This window comes from Copadichromis virginalis, linkage group LG7, assembly GCF_057382275.1.
Source record: "Copadichromis virginalis isolate Kocher_CV1m ecotype Utaka linkage group LG7, C_Virginalis_male_GT1.1, whole genome shotgun sequence".
Lineage (NCBI taxonomy): Eukaryota > Metazoa > Chordata > Actinopteri > Cichliformes > Cichlidae > Copadichromis > Copadichromis virginalis.
In genome coordinates this window covers 56978300-56993420 of record NC_140624.1, presented here as the reverse complement: position 1 = coordinate 56993420, position 15121 = coordinate 56978300, and the positions used below count along the sequence as shown (strand labels likewise).

Here is a 15121-nt window from a genome sequence, read left to right as displayed (position 1 = left end):
ATGTGATGAGTCAAGTGCGCTGGTGGTCCAGGAGCGGTTTTAATTGTTATGACCAGGGGTGCACGTAAGTGGTCCGCAGGTGCACATTCGCTGTCAAAATAAAAGACGCGCACCAGATAAGAAGTTGCAACACGCGTTTGCGTACATAAGATTTTCTGGAGGAGGACAGACATTTGTTTAGAACTCTTAAAGATGTCAAAGAAGCAAGCTCCTTTAAGCAATTACTCTGGTGTTCCTCCACCTCCAAAGAAATGTCACTCTAGCGGACAAAAACAGTGCCTTTTATATGTGCGCAAACGCGCGTTGCAACTTCTGTCAATTGTCTGTCTGAACTAAAAGCTTTGCTCAATTATAATAAGCGAGAACAGCAGAAAACTGCCTACACAAGCAAGAGAGATTGATTGGCACTTTTGATTGAAAAACTAGTTAATTAGTCTAGCTGATCAATTCTAGATGATTTGTTTGTGCTCATTAGTTACATTTTTTTAACAGTACATTTCTTACCCATCAGTCCTGTCGTTACCATTGAACTCAGACAAAGCAAGCTTCTTCAATTTGATCTTCAGCTCCTCGTTCTTCCGCTGCAGGTCCACAATCACACTATTCAGGAAGTTGATCTGATGGAGAAAATCACACATATCTCCTCTTAAAGGACGCTGGGGTCATGTGTGCAAACGTGTGCAAACATTAACTGGAAACCGAGAATGAGATCAGTTCTGTTAGCAGCAAGTCTTACCTGTCCCTCTGCAAACTCCTTCTCTTCCCTCAGCTGCTCCAGAGCTGCATCACCTGCAAAAGTATGTCAAAGTCAAGAAAAAGAGTACACAAACTATTTTTTTGTATCTCTTGTCAGGTATTTTCTGAGGTATTTTCTCACCAGAGGGTGGGAGTTCCTTGTCTCCTTCCTCCGAGGCTTGTGCTCCCATAAGCCTTTGCTCTAGACTATGAACGCGGCTCTGCAGCTGAGCTTTGTCTCTCTCTAGCGTTTCCACGGCCGACTGCAGGGTCTTGGCCACGGCATTTTCTCCTCGCAGCACCGTGATCTGCCGATAGAGACAGACAAATACCTTACATATTTGGCATTACACAGGACAAATGTAGCGTGTCCAAGATACTATAAGTTGAGCGTGAGTACCTCATTCCTCAGAGTTTCTAATTCCCGGTCTTTGTCTGAGATTAAGGCTCCAGTGGATTTCTGGAAGTTTGTGTCCCCCTCTGATTCCACATTTGAGACAATTTCTCTGCAGAAAAATGTGTACAAGGAGTAAACAGTGAAAGGACTTTTTATTTCCAGTTTCTTGCTATTCTTTATTTGCATGCATTGTTTTCTATCTTATAGATAAGACTGTATCCATTTAACGGTGTGATTACTAATGTTAAATGTTGACAGCCTAGACAAGAGCTTAAGATGATTCACAGTGTCAAACGCACACTTGAAATCAAGAAAAACAGCTGTAACATAACTGCTCTTGTCTAAGTAAGATTTCACTCTCTCAACAAAAACAGACGTTTCAGTTGAATGAAGAGTGCGAAATCCAAATTGCATAGGGTGTAAACCCGGATTGGAGTTAGTGGTGCAACGGATCACGGTTGATCCATAATCCGAACCCATCCCACTCCACGGTTTGGAACGCACGTGATCCGAAGATTCGAAAAAGAAGAAAAGAAAATATGTGTATGGTGGTCAGTCTGTCAAGCGATAGTTATGGCCACCGCTAGCGGTCCAAGTGGAGGAGCAGAGGAGTTTGCGGCATTTAAGCAGGCCTTTGCTGCCCAATCCGACTGGGCTACAGCTATTACAAAAACTATTGGGGTGTTTAGCTGCAGACGGGAGGCCGTATTCCGTTGTGCAAAACAAGGGGTTTTGCACAAGGGGTTCTGCAGCTGGTTCAAAATGCGGCTGCACGACTCCTAACAGGAACTCGAAAAAGAGCATATAACCCCCGTGCTAGCCTCTCTGCACTGGCTGCCTGTGTCTTTTAGAGTTAATTTAAAAATTCTTATGTTTGTTTTTAAATGCCTTCACAGTCTTGCCCCGCCTTACCTCTCTGAGCTTCTTCATCCCCACATACCCTGTCGGTCTCTCAGGTCAGCTGACCAGCTGCTCCTGGAGGTACCGAGATCCAGGAGGAAGCTCAGAGGGGACAGGGCCTTCTCTATTGTGGCTCCAAAATTATGGAATAATTTGCCCTTGCACGTTAGAGAGGCCCCTTCACTGTCCACTTTTAAATCACGTCTTAAAACCCACTTTTATTCCTTGGCTTTTAACCTCAGTGAGACTTAGTTTCTCTTTTAATTGAAGTAGTTATTTAATTAATGATTTCACTCTTCTTTTATTTGTTTTTATTTATATCTCATGTAATTTTATTTTACAGTTCCAATGTACAGCACTTTGTGTCAGCTGTGGTTGTTTTAAAGTGCTTTATAAATAAAGTTGATGATGATGGTAAACTATGATGAACATGCTTGAGCCACGCTATGATATCTCGTTGCGCGTCCACTTCAGTGACAAGATCGTTCCAAGCACGTATGAGCAGGAAAAGTTACAGCTGGACTATCCCAGGCATCTTCTGTTGCCCTAACTACAAATGGGTGGAACTCCAGGGCAACGGAAAGCCACGTGGCGGTGACCGCTCATTATATCACAGCGGAGTGGTAGATACAAAGCCCTGTACTGCCCAATAGATTAGATTAGATGAAACTTTATTAATCCCATGGGTTCCTCTGGGAAATTCAGTTTCCAGTAGCACAGTGAGCAGAAATATACCACATATACACATATATAAATATAAAGAATACAAAAGGGATAAATAGAATAAATAGGAATAAGAATACAAGGGAACGGCACATTTCAAGTTTTGTGAGTCTATTACACCATTGGATATTAACAAAAACTATTGCACAGGGAAAAGGCACTACAGCTTACTTGTTCCCCCCTCCTTTGTCCCCGTTCCCCCTCCCTCTCCCCTCCAGCGAGGAGTTAAACAGTTTGATGGCGTGTGGGACAAAGGACTTTTTAAGTATGCTCGTCCTTGACTTTGGGAGAAGCAACCTCTCACTGAACAGACTCCTCTGGCTGTTTATGGCCGTGTGCAGAGGATGCCCAGCACTGTCCATAATGTCCATATTGCACCCTAATTTATTTTTATATAAGTGCGTGGAATGAAATTTTTGTCTTTTTTTTCCTATTTTCGCTGATCCGAAAATTTATCCGATCCGTGACTTAAAACCGTAATCCGATCCGAACCATGAGATATTTGATCCGTTGCACAACTAATTGGAGTCATTAGCATGTTCCATGATAGAATTAGCAACCCACTTTTCTGCAATCTTTGAAAAGATAGGGAGTATGCTAATAGGTTGATAATTAGCAGGGTCTGATTTATCACCCGATTTCTAAATTGGTGTAACTTTTGCCACCTTCTAACTCAGAGGAACAACTGCCTGCGTGATTGATAAATTAATAAGATTGGTCACAGGCACCAAAAGATAAGATTTATAATGCTTCAAGAAATTGGTATCAAATCCAAACTCATCCCTTGCTTTAGAACTTCTTAATTTAGAGATTATATTTTCTACTTCATTTTCTGAATATTGAACTTTGAATCTTGAGAAGAAACATCCTCTTTGGTGTCGGTATTCCCAATATTTTGTTGAAGGTCACAAGAATTAGAAAACAATTGTGGAATTTCATTAATGGTACTTGGAAATGGAAAGGAAAAAATCATTTAATTTAGTAGCGAGGCTGAGAGGCTCGGATACCAGTTCACTGGCAAATTTAAGTTCAAGGTCTTTATCAGCATTATGCTTACTGTTTGTTAATATTTTCCCAAATTAGCTTACAATTTCCTTTGGCACTATTAATTAGTCATGAAAAAAATTTGCTTTTGCAATTCTCAAAGTTTGTGTGACTTTAATCCTTGCAGATATAAAACTTAATCGATCGGTATTTAATCCAGATTGTAACAATTTTTTAAGTAACTGGTCTCTGAGTCTCATAAGCTGTTTACACTCAGTATTAATCCAAGGCAAGGAATAAACTCATTTCTTTAAATGGCTCTCTTTCTGAAATTGTGACAAGACCCCTTTTATAGCAGAATATTTATTAGTGTCATCACATGATAGTATGCTAGTCCAAAATTATTTAGAGCTACCATTAAATTTTGTTCTTGACTATTTGGAATAAATGGTTTTTTTTTTATATTCATGCTTTTACTGACACATCTCAGTCGCTTGACGGAGGCGGTCGCACTTTCTCCTTCTCCCTTATCTTTCCTGCTTGGCTTCTCATGTCTTTCGTATAGTCTTGCTTATTCTCTAACCCTAAGAGAGTCTCCCAGACTTGTTCTCTAAAAACATAAAGAAGAATTATGGATTTGATCAACTGGTCCCTTAACGGAATTGACACCCTCCTGGGCTTGGGAGAGCCCGATTGTCCTGCAGAGACGTTTGCTGCCGGATACTCGATGGTCAGTTGCGTCGCGTGTCTGGCGACACTCTCGATGGAGGACTTTGAATGACATCTACCAATTTGGAACTACGGTAACAGAGTTCTAGCTGATTGGAGCTGGCTTGGACCTGGCTTATCGAAGAATAAGAAGCAACTACAGCTGTTCAAAATACCACAAGGGTTGCCGACATGATAGACGATGGGCAGGGCTGTGAGTACTCAGACTGTGTGTTTTGTTTTTTTTTTTTTTAAACGTAATATGGATAACATCTTGAAGAAGAACAACGGGAATTGAGAGACCTGGTGGCCAGTGACGGACATTAGACCAACTGTAAAATTGGAAGCAGTTTGTTCGCACTAACCAAAACAACTACCATCTTCATCTCATGTGGCCCCCCTGGCGCCAGCTGGATGCTCATAACAATTCTCCCTAGATAATAAGACTGTTTGTTATGACTCTCTCCCTCCTCACCCGCGTTGACCGAAGATTGTTGACTTTTGCTTAACCAGGTGAAGGGACACTTTCTCTCGGTTGAACACGGAACACAAACACACCGACGCACATATACACATGTACACTGACACAGACCTACACTCACCCCCCACCCCCTCCATACGCCTTCAAAGCTTATGTCTTCCATGTTGTGAGATGTGATGATTCATGTGCTGAGGTGTTTTTTCTGTTCTCAAACTGATCTCCCTGTTGGAGCTCAGTCTGGGGGGAGTTCTTTTTTTCTCCTCGTCTTTCCTCATGTTGTGCATTTTCCATTGTTGTCCGGTTCCGGGTCGCTGCTCGTGCGGCTGACCGGCCAGCTACCTAGCCTGACCTGTCTCCCCAATGTGATGTTTGTGTATTGTATGTACGGTCGGCAAGGTCAGTCTCTTAATTGCCCCTTGGGGATAAATAAAGTCTTCTGAATCCTGAATCATTGTTTTACCATTGTTGGAAATGAGTTATTATCCTTGTCATGTTGCCCTGTGAGGTCTGTGTTTTGTAATTGTTTTTACCAGTTTTAGAACTTAGTACTTGGAGCCCTGGCAAATAAGTGTATCAGTAAAGCACTGGTTCAACTTCTGTTGTTTGAAAAATGTGACATATAGATAAAAATGACTTGACTTGGCTTGACTATGCTCACATTTGTCCAAAGGACATTGTTCCAGAAGTTTTGCAGTTTGTTCATATGCAACTTTGCAAAGCTCTCTTTATAGAGAGAAGCTTTCTTCTGGCAACCCCTCCGAACAAGTGTAGTAATCGTGCTGTCATGAACTTTAATATTTCCCATATAAACTGGGGCTTTCAGAGTCTGAAAGCTGTAGCACCTGAATAATCATCTTAGCTGTATTTTAGCAGATTTTATCACCGATTGCCAAAAAACACTTACAACAGAATAGTAGCAACCAGCTGACACTCCGGCAACATATCCGTTCCAGCAGTCTTGACAAACCAAAGAGAAGGAGAGCAGTTTGTTTTACTGAATCATCTCTCATGTCTCTTAATGTTTACTTTAAAACACTCTCTCCCGCCACATCTATTATTTCTGCTCTAATTGTATGCAACCTTGCCATTCCCCTCGAGCCAAAACTGCAGAGCTGCCAGTTCATCTTACATCTTTTTGACTTCACTTCACTCTGCTCCTCACTCTGATCTTACACCACATATTTGTCTTTGATGTTAGACTGTGCCTTTCACTCGGAACTTAAGTCACTGGTCTCCATTAAGTGGTGGGATGTTTATGACTGGCACAGGGCCACAGAAGTGATATTCACAGCTTCTTTTGTTTCAAGACTTAGACAAGGCTTAAAATAAGACCAAACAGCGTCACAGTAAATAGATGAAGGAACTAAAATTACATTTTAAAAAAATCAAATGTTATCCAACTAAGAGCAAATCTGGGAATACTAAAAGAAAAAACACAGTACTAATGCAACGTGGCCTGGAACTAAATCCCAAAGTGACATATTTATATTGCTTGGTTTACCTGACTATAAGTCTAATATCCAAAGATATTCAGTTGAGTTTCTTTTTTTATTTAAACAAAGAGTGCCCTTATGTCTTATGATTTGAAAGATTCAGAGGTTGCTCTTCTGCTTTTGTAATAGTCATATCTTTGTCCATTTATTTATTTTTTATACTCTATGCTGTACAATCCTTCCATTTTCTTAACGGTTTATCCACTTCAGGGTTGGTTGGAGCCTATCCTAGTTTTTTTTTTTTTTTTTTTTTTTTTTTATAAATGACATCAGAAACAGCAGTATGCGACATTACGTGATGGCAGAGCTTCAGTTCATCCTTTGTCATTTTTTTTTTTTTTTTTTTTAATAAATAGGACAGGGGGAATGAATGAGAGAAAGAGGGGGAGAGAAAGAAAGAAAACCAAAGGGGAGAAGAGACGGTGAGAAGGGGGGGGGAAGAGAGAGAAAAAAAAAAAAGAACTCCTGGGTCACCTGTATGGAGAAAAAAAAAAACAAACAAAAAAAACAAACAGAGGAGACAGCAAACAACAAAGAGCAACATAATAATAGAGAAAACAAAGCACCATCACAATAAACTAGCTAGTCATAGATATCAATATTTACTAAATAATAAACGATATTGTGCAGCACGCAAGATAGACAGCGCACAGTGTGCTTTGAGGCAGCAGCCAAGAAAGCTTTAGTCCGCGTCTGTGAATACCCATGTGTGCATACCTGTGTGGATCAGCATGCTTGCATTCCAAAGGTTTCTCCATGTAATGATCTGCTAGGGAGTGTGGGGGGGCCACAGCCCCGTCCTCCAGGGTGTGAAGTGGGTATGGAGGAGATCAAAACTCCAGACATCCAGAGGCCCCCAGAATACAAGAGACCATGGAAGACCAACAGAGGGGCAGCCGCGCCACTGTTCCAGTAAGAGCTGAGGAGAGTCCCAGATGAGGGCTCGCCCAGCAGCCGCGGAGCAGAAGTCAGGGGGAGTTGCAGTGACGCGCCCGTGAGCTCCGCCGGCCCCCAGCTGTGCCTGAGTGACCGAGCCCCAGGCCGAGAGGCCGGGGGCACCCCACCTCCAAAGGGGCCCGAGCGAGCCCCAGGCCCCAGGCCCCGACAAGCGGCCGCCAAGGAGTGAGCCGGTGTGTACCCGGACGCCCACCCCCAGACACAAAGAACCACCAACACACCGACACCTGAGGGAGTCCGCCACCGGCAGGGGAAGTGGTGGTGGGTGGAGATAGGCCTCCAAACCTTGGAGGGCCTGAGGTGTCCCCAGAGAGGTGGCGTCTGATACCCAACCTGACATATAGACACAGACATACGGGCACACACAGACACAAACATCCATTCCCACCCTCATGCTCTCATATGCACTCACTCCACACTCAACCAACGTGGAGACAGACATAAAGAGACGCTGTGCACACAATCACACTCCCCAAGCGTACTCTACAAACCGGGTCTAGGTACCCTTGCCCCTGGAGGGGGGAATTGCACCCAGACCCAGGTGGTGTTACCCTTTTCCCTGCGGTGGGGAGAGGCAGACCACCCCGACTCCGCAGCAGCAGGGAGGCCCCACACCCCAGACCGCAGTCGGACGGCCAACTCCTCCTACTAGCCCTCCCGCTCCAGCAGGCCGCAGAGAATGGGGGTGGGAGAAGACTCCAAACCTCCCTCCACCCGCTCATTGTAGTGTTGATGCATATGTGTTCTAAGGTGCAATTAAAACCCAGGAGGGCATGGAGCTACCTGCCAAGGAGCAGCAGGTAAGCGCATAGTCCCTCCTGCTAGCCCTCAATGACTAGTTTTCATGGGACCAAAGGGATGTTACACCCTGGACAGATCACCAGGTTCCTCACTGGACTAATGCAGATACATAGACAACCTTTCACACCTAGGGCCGTTTACGACGAGTTCATGTGCATGTTTTTGTACTGAGCACCTGGAGAGAACCCATGCAGTCACATGTAGATCGTCCATACGCCACTTGACAGCCAAACTGGGTGGTTATTTCAAACCCAGGGCATTTTTGCTGTGAGGCACAGTGCCAAGGATCCCAGCATTATGCTGCCCCTGGTCGTTTGACCAGAACATTAATATGAAAGATAATGACTGGAAGAGGACTTTGTTCATAGTGAGTCTCTCAAATAGATAGCAATCAAGTCTTTCTAGATGTAAGTCTGTCTCCTCAGGAGTAATCTTAAAACCTCTCCTCTCAGTTATGTGGGGAGTTATTTGAAGCACTTTTTAAAACTAATCTCTAATAATCTCAATTTTAAGTGGTGAACAGGACATAAAAACTGCAAGTATAAAATTACCAGTTGACTCTGATAAAAACTTCTTAAAGCTAGTTGTTTTCTGAAGAAAACATCCAGATGTGCAAAAATGACATTGGTCACACAGCCTCTTATATCCTGATGATCAGAGATCAATCCTGCACTCATAGCTGTTGACCGAGTAGGAAGCTGGAGCCAACAATCAGTTAGTCAGCAAGTTACTTGGTTACAATCTCTTATTATACTTCTTTTTTCCCAGTCTTTAATTAAACCTTCAGCAACAAACCAGCAAATTACCACCAGAGAGCTTTTGATTTTTATCTACAGACTTTCACACCAAGTTTCACACTTTAGCTCTTCATCAGCTCTGTTACCAGGACTACAATACAGATGTAACGCTGGCTCATCTCTGATAAGAAAAAACAGTCCAGCAGTCAACAGAGGGATGTGTGTAAGTACAGAAGGGAGTCCCATTAGAGGAACCACGTCACATTAAAGCTACCCTCCAAATCTCCAAAGGAATCAATCTCCTGATGTCAATATTTGAATAATCAACCAGCACTTAAGGAACGAAAACATTATAATACTGTGGTTTTATTTCTGGTCATTCCTGATAATGACTTCAGAAGCTGTTTAGTGTTGTTTTGATGGCTTTGTGTGTATCTTTGTTTAGCTGCTTTGTTGTTATAGCTACTGTGTTGTGCTAGTTTATAGTTGAAGAGTTAAAGGGGACCAAGTGTGTTCATTTTCACATTGAGTTCATTGTATTCTTGAACTCTACTAAAGTAGGGTTGCATGAGTCATACTTTCATACATATTCATATCAATTAATGATTATTTATGTTATAGAGGAATTTGGTGCTGCCCCTCATCTTTGGGAAACAACTAATTTTTCACTTTTTAAAAATGAGTTAAATGGTTATTTGCTAAAAAATGAAAGATATGACATCATTATTGATGTTGGCTGTAGTCTTTTATAGGTTGTTACATTAGTTTTAGATGCATCAGCAGAGGAATTACTGAGAGATACAGTGACGAACACTATAACATTCTATGTTCAATGTTTAAAAACTAAACAGGAAAATATATTAAAAAGTCAGAAAATCAACATTCAAAATTTGAAGAACATATTTCATAGTATCTAACCTGGTCTTCATGTCTGGCTGCTGACAGCTGTGATCCTCGTTGTGCTGAGGCGTAAACACACACACAGACAAAATATAGAAGTATTTAAATAGAATCTAAACCCGTCTTAGCTTCAACAATTTAGTCACAGCAGGAGATAAAACCTCATTAGGCCAAAACCCTGATCTCTAACAGGATAAAGGAAAAGCATTTACATAATAAGAAAGTTAAAAAGGTCAATACCTCATCAGGATGCTGAGACTTGTGGGATGCCAGCTTCAGCTCCTCACTAGGGAAAGAAAAGACAATTCACACATTTGAGGGCTGCACTAAAGGCAGTGTAGTCGGGTCCCAGTGATGTCTGTGTCACCAACACTGCTATATGCTTAAATCTGGTGATTCCCAGATATTCGCATCTGTTAACATCTCACCTATACAAACCCAAGTAAGCATATCCAATACACATCTGGCTAAATATTCTAATGCTTAATGACTTTGTACTGCTACAAGAATCATTACTGATATACACAACAAATATATTAGAGGCTATTTTTGTAAATGATGAATACATTTCAATTAGGGTTGCAACGATACTCGTATCGATATTGAACCGTTCGATACAGTGCTTTCGGTTCGGTACGCATATGTATCGAACAATACAAAATTTTTAATTTATTTTATCAACTTTTCTTCTGACGATGCTGTCTGTGTTGAGAGCTCAGTGGATCTGCGTTTGACTACTCCGCCTAGGCTGCACTGTCGAGTGCAGATCCACTAAGCGCAGCGCAAGCTAGCAAGACAGAAGCTAACATGGCAAATTGAACCTCCCCCACCCTCATTCAGATCTGGCCTTTGGAACTATTTTGGTCTTCATGTGAAGTATGACCCTGAAGGTAAGCGCGTCATGGACAAAAGTAAAACAGTATGTCGGATGTGCCACGCAATGCTCAATTACATGGGTGGGAACTACTGCGTTAGCACAGTCAGCTCGTTAATGTGTTGACGCCATCCAGCCCCACGCACGGGGCGATTCACGGTAGCTCGTTAACGGAGATTTGCCGTGTTGTGGCGTTAACGTCATTTCAGATTAACGCTGACAGCACTAGTGGGAACACAATGAATATGACTGCACATTTACGCCGACATCATCCTAGTGCAAAGACAAGTGGAAGTAGACAAAAACAACAAGCACGCATGCTACAAACTTTACCCGAGTCATTTAGACAGCCGTTAGCACATGATTCTCCTTATGGGGACCTGATATGTTTAATATGCTGCTGAGAATATAGCCCAGAAGAAGCTTATAGTATAGCTTTTATTTTGGAAAGAGTCATTTCTCTGTAATAAACTCTCTTTTCCAAAGATGAGTGATTTCTCGATCAGAGAGATTTATTTTTTTTATTATTTTGTTGTTTCAGCAACATTAAATATAAAAACTGTACTTTTGAGTTAAAATATATATTTATAATTTTAATAAATGACAAATTAAAAAAGCATGAACATTTTTTGTATCGAAATATCGAACCGTGACACCAAAGTATCGAACCGAACCGTGAATTTTGTGTATCGTTGCACCCCTAATTTCAATGATGAAATGTTCATGTTGAGCACCCATTAGTTCCCTTCAACTCTCAAAGATGTCCTTGCCAGCTGATACTCCCTAATCTAAAGACTATAATATGATCACACAACATCTGAAGTAAATAAAAGCACACAGGGGTTATTAGGAGACATTCATATTGCTGTTTGTTTTATAAGCTGTACATGTTCTCCCATTAAATCGCATCTCTCTACAGGAGATGCACTGACCAAGCAGCCAACCCAAATGGTGATTGAGAGCTACATATGGCATCAACCAGAGGCAACAGGCTTGATTCTGAGGCTAATGTGAAAGTACACTAAAGTGCAAAGCCACTGATGGATCTTACTGATGGATCTTGACCTGAAAATAATAAAGCCAATGTGAAATTGCTAAAAGCTGATTATATGCTAGAAGTCAAATTCAACACCTTCCATCATAACAACTGTATGACTCACCAGTTTGGATTGTTAACAATTAACAACACAGACAGTTGTAGCTGATTACTATTTGAAATTTCCAGATACTGAGTGAGCCAAAATTTTGAGAAGATAACCCATTGTAAACCATAGAAAAGTTCAGGGCTGGAGTTAATGTGTAGAAACAGCTACAAAGAGCTTAAGTATTACATCATATTCAGGCCATCTTCTTTTCTACAAACTTCAGTGCAGTCTTTCATTGGTCGTGCTGAGAAACCAAAAAAGTATGTCCCTAAGAACACACTGGCCTCCACTACAGGAACTGTGGTTATGTGCAGTTTGTGTAAACACCTCACTAACTTATTTCTTCTATTCTTTACTGATTACAAAAATCTCTACAGCAGTGTCCAGCTGTTATTCAGACATGTCTGAGCTAACTATGAAAACTCAACTTGCTCATGGACTCAGCTTTTCTACCCAGCTGTGATATTTGAACAATTGTTATTTTCCTATTTCTGAATTAGAATTCTGAACTTTCAGTTCATGTCTATAACTGTCACTAAATAAGAGATATCTGTAAAAATGCTCAGTGGATCTTAAAAAAAAGTTAACCATTACTTCAAATGGATTGTTTCAAAACACGATGGATTTATATTTGGAAACCATTCTCAGACTTTAGAAAAGCTATTTCTATGTCTGTGATGTCTGAGCAGGGACGATCAGAGAGTGCTGTTTGCCCCTCCCACAAAAGCAGCACAGAAAATTTTCAGAAGCTCTTTCACGAACCTAGCTCTCTGGGCCTGGGTGAGGCTTTAACATATTAATGGTCATGAAGTTAGCAGTACAAATATAGGGAGGTAGAGGGCCACCACAGTTTAAGATGTTTTGATGTATGCTCAATTATCCAGGTAAGTAAATCCCAAAAGGTTGATTCTGTTCATCTAGATGTACGATTTTCAGTGAGAGAAACGTTTCGTCGCTCATCCAAGTGACTTCTTCGGTCTCCGAAATCTCTTATGGGAGGCACAGTTCAAGATATTGACAGTATAAAGGATGAACCACCACCGTGACGTCATTTTCTAAAATGTACATAATCTATGTTAAGATATTCTCTGATATAAAGAGATCAGGCTACAACTAAAATGAACAACCCTCTGTGCCAAGAGCAATGGCCACTGACCACTGACCTGACTTCAGTGTAAACTGAATGTGAGATTGTCAGTGTACATTATATGCTGTATATACAGACAATTTTCATACAGCCATGATTGTGATGAAACTGATCTCTGACATTTATTAGTTTAGTAGTTTCTGAAAATATAACCAAAAAAGTCAAACATTTTGCACAACAATCCTAAATCTTAAAGTAGTGAAACGTGATGAGCTAATCTACATATTAGCTCTCATCACTTAGAAAGACACGTGTTGTTCTGTGTCTGCTGCCTACATTCACTCATGACACAGTCCTATTTTAAAAGGAGTAGTTTATATACTGTAGTGCTTTACAACTAACCTACCTACACTACACTATTTGACTACAGTGGGGCAAAAAAGTATTTAGTCAGCCACCGATTGTGCAAGTTCCCCCACTTAAAATGATGACAGAGGTCAGTAATTTGCACCAGAGGTACACTTCAACTGTGAGAGACAGAATGTGAAAAAAAAAATCCATGAATTCACATGGTAGGATTTGTAAAGAATTTATTCGTAAATTAGGGTGGAAAATAAGTATTTGGTCACCTCAAACAAGGAAAATCTCTGGCTCTCACAGACCTGTAACGTCTTCTGTAAGAAGCTTTTCTGTCCCCCACTCGTTACCTGTATGAATGGCACCTGTTTGAACTCATCATCTATATAAAAGACACCTGTCCACAGCCTCAAACAGTCAGACTCCAAACTCCGCCATGGCCAAGACCAAAGAGCTTTCGAAGGACACCAGGAAAAGTATTGTAGACCTGCACCAGACTGGGAAGAGTGAATCTACAATAGGCAAGCAGCTTGGTGTGAAAAAATCAACTGTGGGAGCAATCATCAGAAAATGGAAGACATACAAGACCACTGATAATCTCCCTCGATCTGGGGCTCCACGCAAGATCTCATCCCGTGGGGTCAAAATGATCATGAGAACGGTGAGCAAAGATCCCAGAACCACACGGGGGGACCTGGTGAATGACCTGCAGAGAGCTGGGACCAAAGTAACAAAGGTCACCATCAGTAACACACTACAACGGCAGGGAATCAAATCCCGCAGTGCCAGACGTGTTCCGCTGCTGAAGCCAGTGCATGTCCAGGCCCGTCTGAAGTTTGCCAGAGAGCACATGGATGATACAGCAGAGGATTGGGAGAATGTCATGTGGTCAGATGAAACCAAAGTAGAACTTTTTGGTATAAACTCAACTCGTCGTGTTTGGAGGAAGAAGAATACTGAGTTGCATCCCAAGAACACCATACCTACTGTGAAGCATGGGGGTGGAAACATCATGCTATGGGGCTGTTTTTCTGCCAAGGGGACAGGACGACTGATCCGTGTTAAGGACAGAATGAATGGGGCCATGTATCGTGAGATTTTGAGCCAAAACCTCCTTCCATCAGTGAGAACTTTGAAGATGAAACGAGGCTGGGTCTTCCAACATGACAATGATCCAAAACACACCGCCCGGGCAACAAAGGAGTGGCTCCGTAAGAAGCATTTGAAAGTCCTGGAGTGGCCTAGCCAGTCTCCAGACCTCAACCCCATAGAAAATCTGTGGCGGGAGTTGAAAGTCCGTGTTGCTCTGCGACAGCCCCAAAACATCACTGCTCTCGAGAAGATCTGCATGGAGGAATGGGCCAAAATACCAGCTACTGTGTGTGCAAACCTGGTAAAGACCTATAGTAAACGTTTGACCTCTGTTATTGCCAACAAAGGTTATGTTACAAAGTATTGAGTTGTATTTTTGTTATTGACCAAAAACTTATTTTCCACCCTGATTTACGAATAAATTCTTTACAAATCCTACCATGTGGATTCATGGATTTTTTTTTCACATTCTGTCTCTCACAGTTGAAGTGTACCTCTGGTGCAAATTATTGACCTCTGTCATCATTTTAGGTGGGGGAACTTGCACAATCGGTGGCTGACTAAATACTTTTTTGCCCCACTGTATATAAAAAAGACAGCAGCATAGACAGTGTTGTCAGGGAATTTATGAATCTGGATATTTTTGGATGCCGGAACTAAATGATTTGTTCAGGAAAATGAGTTTAGCCCCATGTAGGTCATTCTTAGGATTTGTGTCAAAGTTAAAACTCTGAAGCTATGTGTGACTAA

At 41.7% G+C, this 15121-nt stretch overlaps 1 protein-coding gene across 4 annotated transcripts in view; it reads right to left on the bottom strand.

Annotated features, from left to right (window-relative positions):
• Positions 1-15121, bottom strand: part of clip1b (CAP-GLY domain containing linker protein 1b) — a 49941-nt gene that overhangs the window by 4376 nt on the left and 30444 nt on the right. For 3 of the 4 annotated variants that reach the window (XM_085464382.1, XM_085464385.1, XM_085464383.1), the window contains 6 exons: positions 10057-10102; positions 9835-9878; positions 1136-1241; positions 878-1043; positions 737-789; positions 505-617 (listed from right to left, as the gene is read on the bottom strand). In XM_085464382.1, coding sequence (XP_085320508.1) covers positions 505-617; positions 737-789; positions 878-1043; positions 1136-1241; positions 9835-9878; positions 10057-10102 — 528 coding nt within the window. The remainder of the gene's footprint in view (positions 1-504; positions 618-736; positions 790-877; positions 1044-1135; positions 1242-9834; positions 9879-10056; positions 10103-15121) is intronic. The other variant, XM_085464384.1, reaches the window with a different exon arrangement.